Below are 18922 nucleotides of genomic sequence, written 5' to 3' on the forward strand. Positions count from 1 at the left end.
CGGAGAACAAGGGGTTGACACTAAGAGAGTGTGGAATAGGGAGGTATGAGACTTGGAAGGGAAGCTGTTTGCTCAGATGTCTGGTCTTTCTCCCTGTTCTTCTTGCTCCCTCCTCCCATCAACTCACTCATAAATAAGTGGACATGTGCTTTGCTTTATCTGAATTCAGCACCTAGAAAATTCATGAGACGCAATGTCGTCACCACAGTGTAAAGTAGCTTCCCTATCTGTGAAAGCTAAGAAGACAAATATTTGTCTTGGGAAACTATCAAGCTAACAGATTTAGGAGAATGATCTACTGGCTGGTCTCAGTAACTTGCTTCTCTTTTTTGCTAGTACCCCTCCCAGGCCTCCTCTCTCTCTGGGTTTTTCTCCCCTTCCTGATTGCAAATACCAATGGTGTTTTGAGGATGAAATGGGGAGAATGCCACCACTGAATTCCTTATTTTCTTTGCATACCTCCCATCTACTTAAAGACACACACCTAAGCATGCATAATGTTTCTCCATGTTTTCTGGTTCCCATTGAGCCAGTCTGTTTGCCTTGGTGCTCATCACACTGAATTGTGACAGTATATTCATCACACACTAGCCTGTATGAAGGTAGGGACTTTGTCTGAACTTGTTATTACATCTGACCCAGCATCATAGTGTCTGTTTTATACAGGCTTAGTTAAAGAGTTGTTGAAGAAGGGGTGGAAGAAGAAGAAGAAAGCTAAAAATTATGAACAATAAAATGGCAATAAATACATATCTATCAATAACTAAATCTAAAAATCAAAATAAACAAACAAGAAATCTAATGAACAAAATAAAGTGATGAATAAAATAGAATCAGACACATGGAAACATGGAACAGACTGATGAATCTCAGAGGGAAGGGGTGAGGGGGTCCGGGAAGAGATTAACCAACATTCTTATATTCATACTAGTGGCCTGGTGCATGAATTCATGCTCATTGAAAGAAAATTAATTAGAAGAAATATTTTAATATCACTATTTGCCCTTTCTCTATAATAGAAGTGTCAACCAAATTCACAATCAACAATGATAGATGGAAACACATGCGTGTGATTGGCACCAGCGAGAGCTTTATATGTATCATGCATGCTTGAGTCAACTTAGCCTTTTATAGATATAGAACCAACTTGCTTCATGAGACCTGCTTTCTGATGTAGCTAAATTTTTTCCAGCCCAGTGAAGCACCCCAACTTCTCTCTCAGGTAATTGTCAACAACACAACAGTAAGTATCTATCAAAGCAGATTATTATTGTAGATCATGCAGGGAGAACAAAGGGTAAAATATTAACCAGTAATTGCAGCAGTGTTTGACTATACTAGTATTCTGTGCAGTGAGAAAACCTGAAGTCATTTTCAAGGTCCAACATTTCTTACTTCTTTTCAGTTGGTACAAGTTTCTAAACTTTCTAAATCTCCGTTTTTCTGGCTAATGAAAAAAAAAGGATTCCACCGAGTCTTCTATCTACCTACTCCAGGACTTCTGTGAGGATCAAATGAGATGAGGCACAGGAAAAATACTTTACAGACATTTGGTTACAGTGAAAAGTATTTCCACCTGGCTAAAGTATTCCTGGGCTGAAGAAACTGCAAGGAGGCTAGTTGTCCCTGGGAGAAGAAGCCGGGCGTTGCTACGTGATGTCATTACCTGGATGGAGGGAAGGACACTTAGCATATTAGCTTTTAAATAGATAGAAATGCATTACCTATGGACACAGACAATAGGGTGGTGAAGGCCTGGGTTGGGGGGGGGGAACTGGGTGGAGGGAGGTATGGGGGGGAAAGAGGGTGACATCTGTAATACTCTCAACAATAAAGATAAAAATAAAAGAGTTGTTGAATAAATATACAGGGTGGGGAAAAAGTAGGTTTACAGTTGTATCCACTTTTGAATACAATACTTAATAAATACATCATAATACAAGAATAAACTTTGTGCTTCCCATACAAGCACGTAGGAAGAAATAATAAAAAAAGAAAATTATGACTTCATTTTAAATTGCTTGACATTCGTCAGCATCACTTACCTTTGGTTTCTGACTAACTATAGCATTTGGAGAATTATCAAAGACTTTGTCTGGGATGTTATGATTCTTTTAAATAACAGGCCAAAATGTGATTTTATAAAGATTTAATGAGACATTATCATTGCCGTCTGGTTTGATCACTCGGGGAATTTAATAAAAAAAATTGTTAACATTGTCTTGGATTTGTTTAAATATTTATGAACACTGCTTTCAAGAGAATTCATATCTGGGGTTATTGTTTTATATCATTCATCTTGGTGTGGTTTCAATAGTTTGGTGGGTCATCTTGTTTTAATAACAAATGTCGCTAGAGCTATCTGTAAATACTCTGGAATCGGAGCAGGAGTCTTTGGATCGCATTGCTGTGTGTTCCACCTTCCAGGGCCCCTCGATGAAATCAAAGTGTCTCCCACAAGGATTCTGGAACATGCTGGTCGGCAGTCCTGGTCACAGCTCGTCGTCTTCTGATATGGAATCTAGATAATCTGTGTCAACGTACAGGAGAAATCCGGAAAACAAGCTGTCCGCCCAACCCGGGTCTGAGAAGAGGCCGTTCTGGTCATTGAAGAAGATCTCCAGCCAGACTTCATCTTCCGGCTGCAGATAGATGACCGTGGACCCTGAAGCCACGTCATGGTTCCCTGTGTTGGCGTCGAAGGTCTTTATCCGGTACTGCCCGTTGTGCACCAGCCCGATTGCCAGATGCTTATTTGCCAATGTGATATCGTAAGAAAAGTAGTAGATCCCCGGGAAAGCACAGATGAACTTCCCCGTGGCAGGGTTGTAGTGCTCTCCCTCATTGAAGAGGACCTTGTTAAATATGATCGGTAGCCTCTCTTCTGGGTAGCTGGTGGTGATGCCAACAGAAAAGGCAGATTTGAGCACGATGCTTCCACATCTACAAACTCCAGGCAGCCCTGGGTCCCCTTGCTCTCCTCTGTCTCCCTTTGGTCCAGCAGGTCCAGCTGGACCGACTTCTCCTTTCTCACCCTCTGGTCCCATGGGTCCTTTCTTCCCCGTTTCTCCTTGGTCCCCTTTCTCTCCAGCAAGGCCCAGCGGTCCAGTCTTACCTCTCAAACCTTTAAAAAGAGTTTAAACTTGAATTAATGGTTCCTCTAAATACAGAGTGACAAAAAGCATGCCCACATAGTACCAGCTTACCCTACATTTGTCTTTTCAGACAACTTTCAACTGTGTACTACTAAACAATGAATTCCTTTTTTAATATCACTGAATCACTACAATGGAAATAGAAAAATTTCATCAGAATTTCAAGTAAATTTTCCTATGTGAGAAATCATTTCATTCTGAATTAATTAAGAATATTTAACTACCATTCTGATGATGGATCACCTGTCACTAAATTAGTTACATTACAGGTACTCATTACTACAGAAGGAATTTAAGAAGAATGATGTTGATATCATTTCCCAGAGTGAGGTCATGGGGGCAGACAGAACCAGAGGCAGTTCTGTCTCATGCCCCATCCTACTATTAGTATTAATAATAAAAGAATTAATCAGGAAAAAAATTAAAAAATAACCCTAAATAAATAAATAAATAAATAAATGAAAAGGAATTAATCAAATGAGATTAGCTCTCATTTATTGAACATTTGCTATATATCAGGAACAGCATTTTATTTACATGTATTATCTTCTTCAAGGTTTGCAACAGTTTTATGAGCTAGGCATTACTATTATTACTTCCATCGTAGATGAAGAAACCGAGCCATGGGGAAGTCTATTTGCTCAAGGAGATAGAGCTAGTGATGATGGAGCTATAACCTGAACTCATGCCTGCCTGACTCAGGAGCCTGAGCATTTCTGTGGCTAGAGTGTGAATTGTAAAGGGCTCCTGGCACATAGTGAGGACTCACTATGCTACGATAACCCAACAACAGTGACTGCCACGCTGTGCAGGAAGTCTTTTACGGAGGAGAAAACTGAACACAAGAGAGATGAAGCAAGGCCAGGACTGGAATCCAAGTCTCAGTCTACTGATGCTTCCCCTTCATCAAAATGCCTCTCACCTTTGGGGCTGGAACAAGAATCCTAAATTCTGTTTGGCTCTACAGCTAAGGGCTATATCATTTTCGGCAAATCCCTTAATTTCTCTGGGTCTCCTTACATATAGAAAAGACATAGCAGCTGTGAAAAGATTTCAACAAATTGAAAATCACCATAGAGAAATATTTTCTGTCTGCCCCATGTTTTTTTTGTCTACAGATCAACCATTAGCTAAATGCAGAGAAATAGTGATCATGGCTTGAAAGTGATAAGCAACATTTAATTAATTTTTAAATCATATGTGTAATAGCAATGACTTAATAGCATAAAAAAGGTCATTCAATTTTATGGCCAAATCCATTCCATAAAAAGTGCCTGTGTAATGATACATTCTCAAAAATATCCAAATTATTTGGATATTTGTAATGTACTTTGTAGTCAGGGAAAATATATTGTTGATGTATTGTGTAATTTATTCTCAGGAACTTCTATTAAGCTGAGCCTTTTTATCTCAATAGTGCTTTATATCATTTATTTCAATATATTACATATGCATTGGTGTATGAGTTTGATCATTTTTCAGTTATTTGGCAAATTTAGCAATAAAGTGTTCTGGATAATGTAAATTTGAAAAGAATTAAAGCTTTACTCTCAAAACATCAAATATTTTGTTTATATAATTTTGTAAAGACACTGTTTGACAATTTATGGTGCTCAAAAGATGCTAATAATGAATGCACTTTTTTTTTTTTTGTGACTGAGACCAGCATTATTACTGATCATAGAAGTGTTCTCTAGCTGTAGATGACATTTGGTTTGTTCTTTTCAAATTCTTACCCTAGGATGTGTTTTTATTGATTTTAGAGAGGAAGGGAGAGGGAGAACAAGAGGGAGAGGGAGAAAGAGAGAGAGAGAGAGAAAGAGAGAGAGAGAGAGAGAGAGAGAGAGAGAGAGAGAGAAAGAGAGAGAGAGAGAGAGAGAGAGAGAGAGAGAGAGAGAGAGAGAAGAGAAACATCCATTTGTTGTCCCCATTTGCACCCCCTCTGGGATCAAACCTGAAACCTGGGCATGTGGCCAGACCAGGAATCAAACCTGTGACCTTTCAGTATGGATGCTGCTCCAACCAACTGAGCCACACTGGCCAGGGTGACATTTGTTTTTAAATTGAAATTCCACTGACTCCAGCCAGAACACAATCTGGTATTTGTTTCTTAAATAAGGCTATAATAGTTTGACCTCTCAATGATTACTTGTTTTTGATAGACGTATAATATAAATATTATTTTGTTAATAAATTAACTTTGGAATCAAAGACAACAACTTCTAAGTTGTTATTTTATGTTCAATAGAAGCTCAACTTTTGTTGTCTTCATCAGTGACTTTTGGTGCATTAATTAAAACACACACACATTTTGGCATCAGTAACAATTTGACCATTAAATTTCATTATGTACTCAAATCCTTTTGCCTCTTTTGACTTTGAGCAAGTCAATTCTTGTCTGAGTTCCAAATGCTCCATTTGTACTATGAAGAAATTAGATCCAAATCCACTCCAAATCTGGTGGGAAAAGCAGTAAACAGTGACTGAGCAGAGCAGGGATAAAACCCTAGTTCAGCCAGGAATTAGGTGAATTTGACAAAGGGGCTTCATCTCTCTGACTTTAGTTTCCCAGACCTTGAAATGAAGATGTTGGACTAGATTGCTTGAGGTCTCATCCTATTGAAAATTCTTTGAGAGCAAACCATAATACTAAGATACAATTTTATAATGAGAAGGTTGTCATAATTTCAATGTTTGGATTTTCTGTAGTGTTTACTATTCTCAACAGCTGGGAGTTAGATAATCACATCACAGATTTGCCCCTGGGCTAAGGACCAATGAATGAGGAATAGAAAGAAGGGATAGATCATTCTCCCTATTCAGGAAGATATATAACTGTATAGAGAAGAGAATTATGGAGTAATTATTATCTATGCTTAAGTACTAAAGCTTGGAGAGAAAGGATTTCTTTTCAACTCTTCATGATATGGGCTTACAAATATTTTTTTCAGTACCATTTCTTTCTTCCATCCATCCATCCATCCATCCATCCATCCATCCATCCATCCATCCATCCACCCACCCACGTATCCATAGATTTATGCATACATGCATCCACCTGAACCATCTAAAGTTGATTGACCAACATTACATGCCAGGCACTGTACTAGGGGCTAAATGAGACCTTGACATGAATGACACCTGCTCCACCTTCAAGGTAGCTGTTATTACATATTATATTGTGATCTGCAAATATGGGTCTTAGCTAAGTCCATAAATATCCAAAACCATATAATAAACCAGAATTATCTATTTCATGGGGGGTGTCTAGTGTTATTTGAAGATATTTATGTGGATGTGCATTCAGATTAAATTAAATGTTAATAATATGAGACAACAGTAATTGCTATCGACCAGTGAAGGAGCCAAATATTTCAGCAGAAAATGTATAATTCAGTATAATGAGCTCTGTACTTGTAATTTAGGATGGGGAAATTGGACCAAAACCATGCTTGATTCTGCATGCACTTGGTTGGGGTAAATGTTGTGGGGATGATCACCAAGGGCACATGGATGAGAAGGCCTTCGTGGTGTCACTAAGTGGGAAGAGGGAAGAGCAGCTCCCAGCTGTGCTGTGTCCTGTTCAGCCACATTGAAAACATGTCCCCAAAGCCCCAGGGTTCTGTTCCTGCTGTTTGTCAGTGAGGTGTGCTCCTCTTCATTGATCACAAAGGTGTTCTTACTTTTTCTGTCTTAGCTGCCATATGGATACTGGACATGTATATACTGGATTTAATAATCTCAGGTTGGGAAAGTCATTTTATTTTTAAATCTCCATTTTCCCCCATTTGTAACATTGTTATTGCTGATTACAATAATTGCTAATAGGGTTATGGTGGACAGTAAGTATTAAATGTAAAATTTCTTATACATAGGTATAGTAAGTTCTTAGTAAATGGTGGTGATGATGATGATGATGATGATGATGACATACAGGTTGGGGTAAAAGTAGGTTTACATTTGTGAGTATGCAAAACATAGTTTATTCTTTTTTTTAAAAATATATTTTATTGATTTTTTACAGAGAGGAAGAGAGAGGGATAGAGAGTTAGAAACATCGATGAGAGAGAAACATCGATCAGCTGCCTCCTGCACACCCCCCCCTGGGGATGTGCCCACAACCAAGGTACATGCCCTTGACCGGAATCGAACCCGGGACCCTTGAGTCTGCAGGCCGACGCTCTATCCACTGAGCCAAACTGGCTTCGGCCATAGTTTATTCTTGTGTTATTATGTTTTAATTATTACATTATTTTCTATACAAACAACTGTAAACCTACTTTTGCCCCACCTGGTATTGTGATTGAGTTTTTCCATATTAGACTCCCATACCCAAATGTTTGCTTATTGAGTCAAGGACAATGTCTTATTCAAGTTTGTGTTCTCTGTGTCTGAAACTATGTTTTCAATGAGGAGCAATTTCGCATCACCCACCAAGGGAGCGCTGGGAATGTCTGGAGACATTTTTGGTTATCACAATTGTAGGGGTGACCCTAGTATGCACTGGGAACCTGCTGAAAGCCGTACAATGCACAGGATAGTCATCCACAGTAAATAATTATTCAGCCCCAAATGTCATGAGGGTGGAGGTTATGAAACACTGGTCTAGAACAATGCTGGGTAGCAATAGGTGTGCCAAAAGCTTGTAGAGTGAATAATGCATGAGTGGCTGGATGAACAAATGGATTAATGAGTATGGGGGTGTAGCTGGCCGCATGCATGGTTAAAATTAGAGCAATCATGAGCATTTGATTTAATCTGAATGCATATCCATAAACATCTTTAAATAACACTAGAACTAGCTTGTGAGACAGATCACTCATTTCTAGTTAATTATGTAGCTTTGGATATTCACGAACTTAGTTATGACTCATATTTGCAGATCACAATGTCACATGTAATAGCAGCTAACATTTCCTGTGTGCTTACCACATGGCACTTACTCTATTGCATGTTTTACAGGTATTATTGTCCTTAATCTTCACAATCACCCTTACTACCCCCTATTTACAAATCAGAACACTGAGGCTCAAAGAGGCTATTTGCCTAATGATACTAAACAGTAACGGAAGGAGCCAAGATTTCAACCTAAGTCTTTCTGACTCCAATGGATGTTTGTGTAATCACTACATTACTACTTCCAGGCATAGCAAACTAAAAGTGTTGGTAATAACTATGATCTTTGTGTTACTAAGGACATTCATGATCATGACACAGAAAGTTGTGTCATGCTGTTGTATGCAAAAGTTTGAAATATAAGATTGAAGCTCCCAATTAACGGTTCTTTATCTGATGTTGCACTTTCACCTAAAGATTCTCTACTGAATATTGGACAATACTCATGCATTTGGTAGCTACTGATTTGCCAAATATTTTCTGCATGACAAATTCAGAAATGAATAATTAGCCAATAATTTGCATGTATATTATATTGTTTCATATAACAGCACTAAATGAGGTGCAATGACTAGAGAGAGACACACTTCTTAGATCTACTGACATTTTGTGCCCATCTTTTGTCCCAACTTTTGCACTCAGAAATGTGTTTTCAAAGATTGATTCCAAATCACTTCCTCTCTTTGGGTAAACACGGCCTCTCTAGAATTTTAATCCATTTTACTCTGAAGGGATGGCAAATCTGGCAAGCTTCCTGGGACAACTTATTTGTGGGGGAAAAAGTAAAAATTACTGAAAGACTAGGGGATATTGTGTTGCTGTAAAGAGCTATAAGAAACCTATTTTTTCTCGCTTTTATAGGACAGGTGGCAGAGTGATAAGCCAGGAAATGCAGGCTACATGTTACTATTGTCATTTCATCTTTGGAAAAAAACCCTCTGGAACCTCTTTATGTTCAGGATATTAGTGCAGAGCAGGAAGCAGCAGGCTTTTGGCTCCTAATTCTGCCTCTGCTTCACGCCCCCTCCTGTCCATCTGTCTGTCCATCCATCGCACCCTCTTGCATGCAGGCATTGCCTGCTGGATGTACCAGCCCCAGTGGTCATAGGCACCTGATGTTGGGATCCAGCTCTGCTCTTTCTTCGCTAGTAATTCATTTGATTGTGGCATTGCTCAGTGTTCCCACCTATAAAATGTGATGACTTCCCCCTGAAAGAGTCATCATTACAATAAAACGAGAATGCACAGAGTCTAGAGCAGCATCTGAAGCATAGTCAATAGGCAATAAATTGTTATGAACGATGAAGGTGAAGTAGAGGAGGGATTTAGAGAAAGCAACAAAGAAAGGGAGTAGTTTTCAGGGAGGGTGAAGGAGGGGGGCTTTTCAGAGCCTCATCATTCATTACCTGCAGCCCCCTTTTCGCCTTTCTCTCCTTTCCTGCCGTCTCTCCCATCTCGTCCTGGAAGGCCGATTCGACCGTGGGGTCCAGGGGAGCCACTTGCTCCAGGAGGGCCTGGAGGTCCAGGTAAGCCAGGTATGCTACAGATATATCTTGGGGAGTAGCTCTCTCCTTTGAACTGATTACCTCGCGGTTGTCCACTTACACAAATGGCAAAACTTGTAACATAGAGCAAGACAAACATCTTTGGCTCTGCAAGAAAAACACACAGACATAAAGGCACCCTCTCAGGTGGGGCTTTGGGTGTAATGGAACATGAGAATGGGCATTTGCAACACGTCACTTCAGTGCTCAACTTTCCATGACTATAAAAACACACTGTTCATCTCATAATCCCATTAGAAACTACCCACTCATTACTAATAGAGAATTCTCAGTGTACCACGCAGGGTTGGTGGAGATGAAGGATTGATTTCAAAATTTCAAAATAGCCCTAGCCTGTTTGGCTCAGTGGATAGAGCCTTGGCCCAAGGACTGAAGGGTCCCACGTTTGATTCTGGTCAAGACACGTACCTTGGGTCGGGGCATATGTGGGAGGCAACCAAATGATGTGTCTCTCTCACATCGATGTTTCTCTCTCTCGGTCTCTCTCCCTCCCTTCGACTTTCTGAAAATCAATGGAAAAATATCCTCGGGTGAGGATTAACATAAAAATAAAATAAACTACCCTCCAAAAGGAAAGGGAAAATTTGTTTAAAAAATTAAAAAATATATAAAAAATAAAAATTTCAAAATAAATCCCTTTGTTGCATATTTTCTGCAGAGATCAATGATAGACTTTGCTAAATAATGATTTCCTTTTGCCAAAGTAATGCATTTTTTTTGAAAATTAGAGATACAAATGAATAATATAAATGTGAACGTTATTTTCAGCACCCAAAGATAATTATTTACATTTTGATATCGGTATCCTTCCAGTCTTTTTTCTAAGCCATAGAGAAAAGTGATATCATATCATTCCTGCAATTCTTCAACTTTTTCCACTTAACAATTTATCACAAGCATCTTCCCATGTGAAAAATTATTTATAACATTAAATAAATTGTTGGATTTGTCTCTATTACCCTTTATGTACATAATTCCCCACGATAGCCGTTTGTTTTCAGGTTTCTGCCAATGTAAACACCATGCTAGGATCCTTATATAGAATCTTTGCATGCATCCCTGGTTGTTTTCTTAGAATTTCTGGGCTTTGTAAAGCAGGAGAAAGAAAGTGTTCTTTTTAGGAAAACCATGTTTTTCACCAAATAATCATGTGTAGTGCCAATTAGTGTTAATTTGAGTACTCTGCATGTCCAGAGGGGGTCTCAAACTTTAATTTAAAATCTGCAGGATATGATGCCGTGGTGTCCCATTTAAGCTGTCAGCACAATTAAAGACACAATTAAAGAGCCGAGAGTGAAATCAAAGTTTTCTTGCCTAGTGCCACACGCTCAGAGCGGTGCAGGCAATAGGTCTGCAGCTATGACCAGATAGAACTTGGTTTTGCCCTCCATAAGCCTGGCAGCTGAGAATGATGGATCATTTATTATCATGACATTTGGCATATGGGCTGAAGGGTGGGTGGTGTAGGCTGGGGACACCTGATTTCTTAGGCTAAATGGCCTTTAGCATCAGCAGTGTCTTGGATGGGAGAATGTATGCATGTCCTTCCGGGGCCTCATGAATGAATAGTTTTTAGATAGTTGGACATCTACTTTAATAGGAAATTTGTACAATGCTTGATATAGATGCCTAATATATACTTACACAAAGGAAAATATTATACAATGTGAGAAAAGCAATCAGATAAAGTTCCTTTTTTTTTTTTTTTTTTATCGTGGCATCGGAAAATTAACCAGGCACACTATACCATTTTTATGGTACCCATGGGGAAATTGCAACATCTTGGAATCAGACCCAGAAATTTGCCAGAGCATAGGAATGACAAACCGAGAAAAACAGTGTGCACATGTGGTTTGGAACAGATCTAATTCCTAGAAATATTATTAGTGAAAAACTGAAGCAACGTGTCCAAATATAGGCTCTGTATCCTTCTCCAAATCTCCATATTACCAGTGGGCCCTCCCTCCCAGACTCAAGGAGAATATCTTTGCCATGTTCTGTCTGCTCGATTGGTCACATGGCACAAACTCAAAATTACTGATCCTGTGGCTAAACTGGGATTAAGGCATTTTCTAAAGAGCCTAGCGGATCTGATAAAAATACAGCCTTTTCAAATGCGCCTCAGATGAAGGAAATGAAAAGGGCCTTCTAACCACACCCCCTGCCACAATTAAAACAAGATGCAATAATTACATTGCTAGTTCTTCTTCCTTCTAAAAAACTGATCAGAGGAGGCTTTTGGAAGGGATTTTAAAAGGCTTTCAATCAGATATTGATGGGATTCTGTAGCTCAGGCCAGGAGCTGCTTCTAAGAGGGACTTGACATTATCTGGAGAGAAGTTGCTCTGGGCAAGGGCATCTCAGAAACTCAGCTGAAGAGGCTGAAAACACAAGTCAGGGGCCAGTCTGTGAAGACGTGTGTGGTGAAGGTCTAGGTTATGGTGGATAGAGAAATTTTAGATGTACTTGAAAGAAAGGGTATTACTATTTCCAATAGCCAGGCCACAAGGTGCTCAAAGGAGGAGTGAATTGAAACAATGGAAACAAATGCATTCATAGAACAAATGGTTTGCTTTCACCGACAAGTCACGAATATTTTCTGGACAGTAGTCTAAATGCTGGAAGCATCCACAGCTAGATGTTTTGAAAGGCACTCAAAATGATCATCCATCAACAGTCCTCAACAGAATTGAGGAACAATGGGTTGTGATGCCTGATATGTGATGGTGGCCTGGTTGTGAGTGACCAGTTGAGTTTTGGGACTCAGTGCATCAGGATGATAAAGGGGTGTGGATTATAATGGGAAGTGACAGTGGCATCACCCTGTGATGGTTCTTTATTTCACGTAAAAGTCAAAAGCCTCATGGAAGATGATCTACAAGGGTCTATACGCTATCCTTTCTCTCTGTCCAGAACTCTGTTCAGGCATGTCTCACTCTCTCATATCCTTCTTCCAGTTTTTGCTGAAACACCATCCTCTCATGAAAGCCAACTCTTACCACCTTATTGAACATTGAAACATGATACTTCCTAATCCTCCCTCATTCTGCTGATTTTTAAAATATTTTATTTTATTATTTTATTGTTTAAGGTATTACAAATAGTAGTACATATTTCTCCCCCTTTTCCCCCTGTTGACCTCCCCCTGGCCTCCCAATTTTTTTAGGAATATATTTTTTAGGAATATATCCATTTCTTCTAGGTTGACCAGTTTGTTGGAGTAGAGTTGCTCATAGTATTTTTCTTTGTTTTTTTGTGGGGTCTGTTGTTATTTCACCTCTTTTGTTTATGATTTTGTTTATTTGGGTCCTCTCTCTTTGCTTCTTGGTGAGCCTGGTTAGAGGTTCATCAATCTTGTTTATCCTTTCAAAGAACCAACTCTTGGTTTCACTGATTTTGTTTTTTTGTCTCTATGTCATTTATTTCTGCTCTGATCTTTATTATTTCCTTCCTTCTGCTCACACTGGGCTTTTCTTGTTTCTCTCTTTCTAATTCTTCAAGTTGCAGAGTTAGATGGTTTATTACCAGTTTTTCTTGTGTTTTTTTTTTTTTTTTTTGAGGTAGGCCTGTAATGATATAAGCTTCCCTCTCAGGATTGCTTTCACTGTGTCCCAAAGATTTTGGATTGTTGTGTTTTCATTGTCGTCTGTTTCCAGGATGTTTATTATTTCTTCTTTGATCTCTTTAATAACCCACTCACTGTTTAATAGTATGCTATTCAGCCTCCAAGTGTTTGAATTTTTGTGATTGTTTTTATTGTAGTTGATTTCTAATTTTATGCCATTGTGATCTAAGAAGATGCTTGATATGATTTCAATCCTCTTGAATTTGGAGAGACTTTGCCTGTGTCCCAATATGTGGTCTATCTTTGAAAATGTCCCATGTGCACTTGAGAAGAATGTATATTCTGTAATTTTGGGGTGGAATGTTCTAAAGATGTCGATTAAGTCCATCTGATCTAGTGAGTCATTTAGGATTGATGTTTCTTTGCTAATTTTTTTTCTAGAGGATTTATCCAGTGATGGTAATGGGGTATTAAAGTCTCCTACTATGATTGTGCTGCTGTCAATCTCTCCCCTGATATTTTCCAGAAGTTTTTTTTATTATTTGGGTGCTCCTGCATTGGGTGCATAAATATTTACCGAGTTATAGCCTCTTGTTGTATCAATCCCTTTAGAATTATGAAGTGGCCTTTCTTGTCTCTTGTTATGGTTTTCACTTTGAGGTCTATTTTGTCAGATATAAGTATTGCTACCCCAGATTTTTCTTTCATTTCCATTTGCTTGATAGATATTTTTCCATCCCTTCACTGTCAGTCTGTGTGAGTCCCTTGTTCTGAGGTGGGTCTCCTGTAGACAGCATATATATGGGTCATGTTTTCTTATCCATTCAGTCACTCAATTTCTTTTGATTAGAGCATTTAATCCATTTACATTTAATGTTATTATTGATAGGTACTTGTTTGTAGCCATTTCTGTACTTTATGCCCGTGTTCCTTCCTCCCTTTCTATTTCTTCTTTTTATAGCATTTCCTTTAGCATTTCTTGCACTGCTGGCTTGGTAGTGATAAACTCCCTTAGCCTTTTTTTTTTGTCTGCGAAGCTCCTGATTTTCTCTTCAATTTTGATTGATAGTCTTGCTGGATAGAGTATTCTTGGATTCAGTCCTTTGCTTTGCATCACTTTGTATACCTACTTCCATTCCCTTCTAGCTTGATGTGTTTCTGTTGAGAAATCATTTAATAATCTTATGGGGTATCCTTCATAGGTAACTCTCTGTCTCTCTCTTGCAGCCTTTAAGTTTCTCTCTTTGTTGTTAACATTTGCCATTGTAATTATGACGTGTGTTGGTGTGGGTCTTTTGGGACTCATCTTGCTTTGGACTCTCTGTACTTGTGTAACTTTTTTATTCCCCATATCAAGGAAGTTTTCTGTCATTATTTCTTCAAATAGATTTTCTAATCCTTGCTGCTCTTCTTGTCTTTCTGGCAGCCCTTTATACGTATGTTACTTCGTTTTGTGTTGTGCCAAAGCTCCCTTAGGCTCTCCTCCTGCTTTTTATTTTTTTTTCTCCAGTTGCTGTTCAGTTTGGGCTTGTTTCTCTACTTTATCTTCTAACTCACTAATTCAGTCCTGTGCTTCTTCTAGTCTACTGTTGAAACTTTCCATGGTGTTTTTGATTATAGCAATATCACTTTTGATTTCTTCCCAATTTTTGCATAGGTTGTTGATTTTCTTGTCCATCCAGTGTATGAACTGTACGACCATTACTCTGAATTGTTTTTCTGTCATGCTGCACGCCTCCATTTCACTTATTTCCTTTCTTGGTGATTCCTCTTTTTCTTTCCTCTGGGGATTGTTTTGTTGTCTTCCCATTCTAAGTATCACCAGAAGGTTCAAACACCGAGTTGCGGGGGCTTGGGCCATGTGCAGTGGGAGTTTTGCACCACCCAAGTGTCACTGAAGAGCTCCGACACCAAGACGTGTGGCTGCCGAGGGTTGGTGGAGTCATGCTCGCCCAGGATCAGAGTCACCAGCACTCAGTGTGGCCTCGTGTGTGCACCTAGAATCAGGGACCCCGCCTGCGCCATGCTGAAAAAGAGACCCTGCTGGCATGTGCTGAAAAGCAGAGTCCCATAGTGCATGCCAGGTGTCAGAGTCCCCCTGTTCCCCCACCGAGAGTTGAGTATCAGAGTCTCTGTTGCTTGGTGCAGCCTCACACTGAGAATCTGGGTTCCTGTGTGCACATGCACCAAGAATTGGAGTCACTGGCTCTTAGTGTGCATGCACTGGGAATCAGGGATCCCAGGAGCGCGTGATGAGAAACAGAGTCAATTCACTGGTGCTCAGTGCTGCCTCTCAGGTGCAGAATCAGGGTCCCTGGTCTGCTTGGGGGACCAGGTTGAACAGCTGCCCTGTGTCTGCAGGAGGTCCACTCCTGTGCTGCAGAAAACAGACTTCCGTGTACACTTGCCCAGGCTCACATTCAGGTAGCGGAGCTGCCCTGTGTGGGCATGGGGTCTAGTCGTGGGAGTGCGCGCTGTGGGAAACAGCCTCCCAGTGTCTGCACATCTAGGCTCAAATTCAGGTAGCAGAGCCACCCTATGTGGGCAGGAGGCCTGCTTGCTCCGGGTGGGTCTAGCAGTTCCTATGGTGCTGCAGGGAGCCTGCAGGGAGGGGGATGGGCTCTGTGGCTCACATAAATCTGTGGCTGGGATATCTGGATTCTTGGTGTCTGTGAGTCTGCAGCTGTTGTTGCAGGTCTTTGTCCCTAGTGGCTATAGGGTCCCAGTTTGTGTCTGAGACCAGATTGGGTGGTGTTGAGGCTAGGATCCTAGTCTCAAGCAGTTCTGTTTTTCAAGATGGCATTGTCTCTGTGCCCACGCTGGCCACCCCCGGAGTGTCCATGGTGGCAGCAGGGTTTCGCCGTCTATGACTGCCCAGTTTAGCAGCCCCTTGGAAGACCTGTAGGATCCAACTGTCCCTAGCTCTCTCTCTCTCTCTCACACACACACACACACACACACACACACACACCACACATGTCCACACACTCCTCTATCACTCCCTCACTCTCTCATATTCTCTCCCTCCCTACCTTCTTGCCAGTCACCATATTTTCTTCTCTGCTGATATTTTCCCCCCTATGGTACTTATCACCCTCTAACTCTCTAGATTATTCTTATCTTTATTGTTCTTTTTTTATATTATATATCTTTATCTGCTAGAATGTAAGCTCTGTGAGGGCAGGATCTTTGAGTCATTGATGTCTCCAACCATTTAGAACAGTGTTTGGCATAAACCTCAGCTCAGGCTGGGGGCAGAGGAGAATATATTTTTTTGTGGAAGAGGTAACTTTTGTGAAAAACAAACAAAATACAAAACAACTAGATAGAATGGAATTTTACAATATCACAAGAGAAGGAGGAGAGAGAGGATTTAGAGAAATAATCCTGAAGTCTATGTTTTTTTTTTAATTTTTCATAGTCTAGAGCATTTAAAAATATTTTATATATATATATATATATATATATATATATATACGCACACACACACACATATATGTGTGTGTGTGTGTGTATATTTGTATAGGTAGAACATGCACATTCATAAATTAAAAAAAATATAGAGTATTCAATGAAAGGTAAATTTCTCCTTCCTCCCAGACATGCAGATTCCTCTTCTGGAGGCAACCACTGTTGCTAGTTTCTTGTGTGTCCTCCTTCCCCATGTTGGCATCCTGTATGCAACTTTCTGCACTTTGCTTTTTCACATAATGTGGAGATCATTTTGTTATCAGTGTTATAGAGTTGCCTAATTTTTTTTCTTTTTTTTAGTGGCTATAGTCCAGTGATGGGCAACCTTTTGAGCTTGGTGTGTCAAACTCGCCAAAAAACTGAGCATAACTCGGGTAGTGTGTCACTTTGAGGAAAAAACATTATTTCACAAATGTTTCATCCTCAGGAGCAGCAAATGTTTCATCCTCGGCATGTGGCCACCTCAGCGGCCGCGTGTCATCAGAAATGGCTACGCGTGTCAGTGCTGACCCGCGTGTCATAGGTTCGCCATCACTGCTGTAGACTATCCATCATATGGATGTATCACATTTACCCAGTCTTATATTGATGGATATTTGGGATATTTTCATTCTTGTACTATTATTAAAAACTAGAGGCCCGTGCACAAAATTCGTGCACTGGCGGGGGGGGGGGGGGAGTCCCTCAGCCCAGCCTGCACCCTCTCAAATCTGAGAGCCCTCAGGAGATGTCCGACTGATGGCTTAGGCCCATGGGGAGTGGGCCTAAGCTGGCAGTTGGACATCCTTAGTGCTGCCATGAGCCTGGCTTCTGGCTGAGCAGCGCTCCCCCTGTGGGAGTGCACTGACCACCAGGGAGCAGCTCCTGTGTTGAGTGTCAGTGCGTGTCATAGAGACTGGTCATTCTTCCGTTCAGTCAATTTGCATATGAGCCTTTTATTATATAGGACAGTGCAAAGAATATCTCTGTATATTTATATTTTTTATACATAGTTTATGGCAGTTAAAAGCTTTTCCCAGTTTGCCTTTTTATTTTGTTTATGTATTTTTAAAAATACTTTTTTTCATGAAAACACATTTTTGAGGTTCAATTTATTGTGTTTAAAAGACCTTCCTTATTTCAAGATAACAAAAAGAATCCTCCCCCTTTTCTTTCAGTTCTTTTATTGTTTCATTTGTTCACATTTAACATTTGACCCATCAGAATTTTTCTGACAAAATGTATAAGATGGGGATTCAATTTTAGATTTCAACAACTTATACAGGGTGTCCCCTCAAAATGTATACACACTTTAACAGCTGAGAGCTCAATTTTGAAAATTAAATGTATTTTAATAAACACTGCCTTTATAATTATTCAAAGTGTGTATATACTTTTTATGGGGACACTCTATATTGAATAATTTATTCTTCACCCAATGCCCCACTGGTTTGCAATGAATTGGTTATTTTGGCTGGGAATGACCTATGTGTGTCATGGCTTTATAAAGATTACAATATTTTTAAAAAGCTTTATTGAGATTTAATTTACACAGCGTAAAATTAACCAACTTAAAGTATACAGCTCAATGTACATCACAACCTAATTTTTTAACATTTTCAAGACCTCAAAAAGAATCCTTATACACATTAGCAGTCACTTCTCATACAGAATGCTTTTAAGGATTGCATTGAATTATGCAAATTTATAGAATATGTGCTAACATGTATTTTGCCCACCATTGTGCTTCTTTGGAGTTAGAAAATCAAAGCTCTGGAGATATTGGTATTCTTGAACAGATCTGTCCTTGATGTGAATTGTAAATGACCATGTATTCTATATTTCTGTAGGGATTACCAAGTAATAAGTTTTTAGATTTCAAACACATACTGAAAAAATTACTTTATGGAACTGTAGATTTAAGAACCTTCATGTTTATGTGTGTTTTGAATCTGTAAGGCAGGGATGTAGTATACAGTATTTTGTAAATATATTTTTAGTGATGAAATACTTTATTCTTGCTAAACTAGCCATGGAAAACACCTGGAGAAATACTGAATAATTCAGTGTAAAAATTGAACTTCTAGAAAATGTATGCACAGATTGAGATCCCTTTGTAAATAGTATTTTTCCCTTTATTTAAAAAATAAAACAAATCCATGCAGGTACAGTCAACCCATATTTGACAAGGGAGCCAAGAATACTCCATGGAAAAAAAATAGTCTCTTTAGTAAATAGTGGTGTGAAAGCGATATTCACATGCAGAAGAATGAAATTGGACCCCTAATTTA

The 18922-nt window shown here is 39.4% G+C and overlaps 1 protein-coding gene across 2 annotated transcripts in view; it reads right to left on the reverse strand.

Annotated features, from left to right (window-relative positions):
• Positions 1 to 2140: 2140 nt before the first annotated feature.
• Positions 2141 to 18922, reverse strand: part of C1QTNF7 (C1q and TNF related 7) — a 94406-nt gene continuing 77624 nt past the window's right edge. For both annotated transcript variants that reach the window (XM_008150869.3, XM_008150871.3), the window contains exons 2-3: positions 9458 to 9703; positions 2141 to 3124 (exon numbers count right to left, since the gene is read on the reverse strand). In XM_008150869.3, coding sequence (XP_008149091.1) covers positions 2493 to 3124; positions 9458 to 9703 — 878 coding nt within the window. In that variant the 3' untranslated portion in view covers positions 2141 to 2492. The remainder of the gene's footprint in view (positions 3125 to 9457; positions 9704 to 18922) is intronic.

Source organism: Eptesicus fuscus, chromosome 2 (genome assembly GCF_027574615.1).
Source record: "Eptesicus fuscus isolate TK198812 chromosome 2, DD_ASM_mEF_20220401, whole genome shotgun sequence".
NCBI classification, from domain to species: Eukaryota; Metazoa; Chordata; class Mammalia; order Chiroptera; family Vespertilionidae; genus Eptesicus; species Eptesicus fuscus.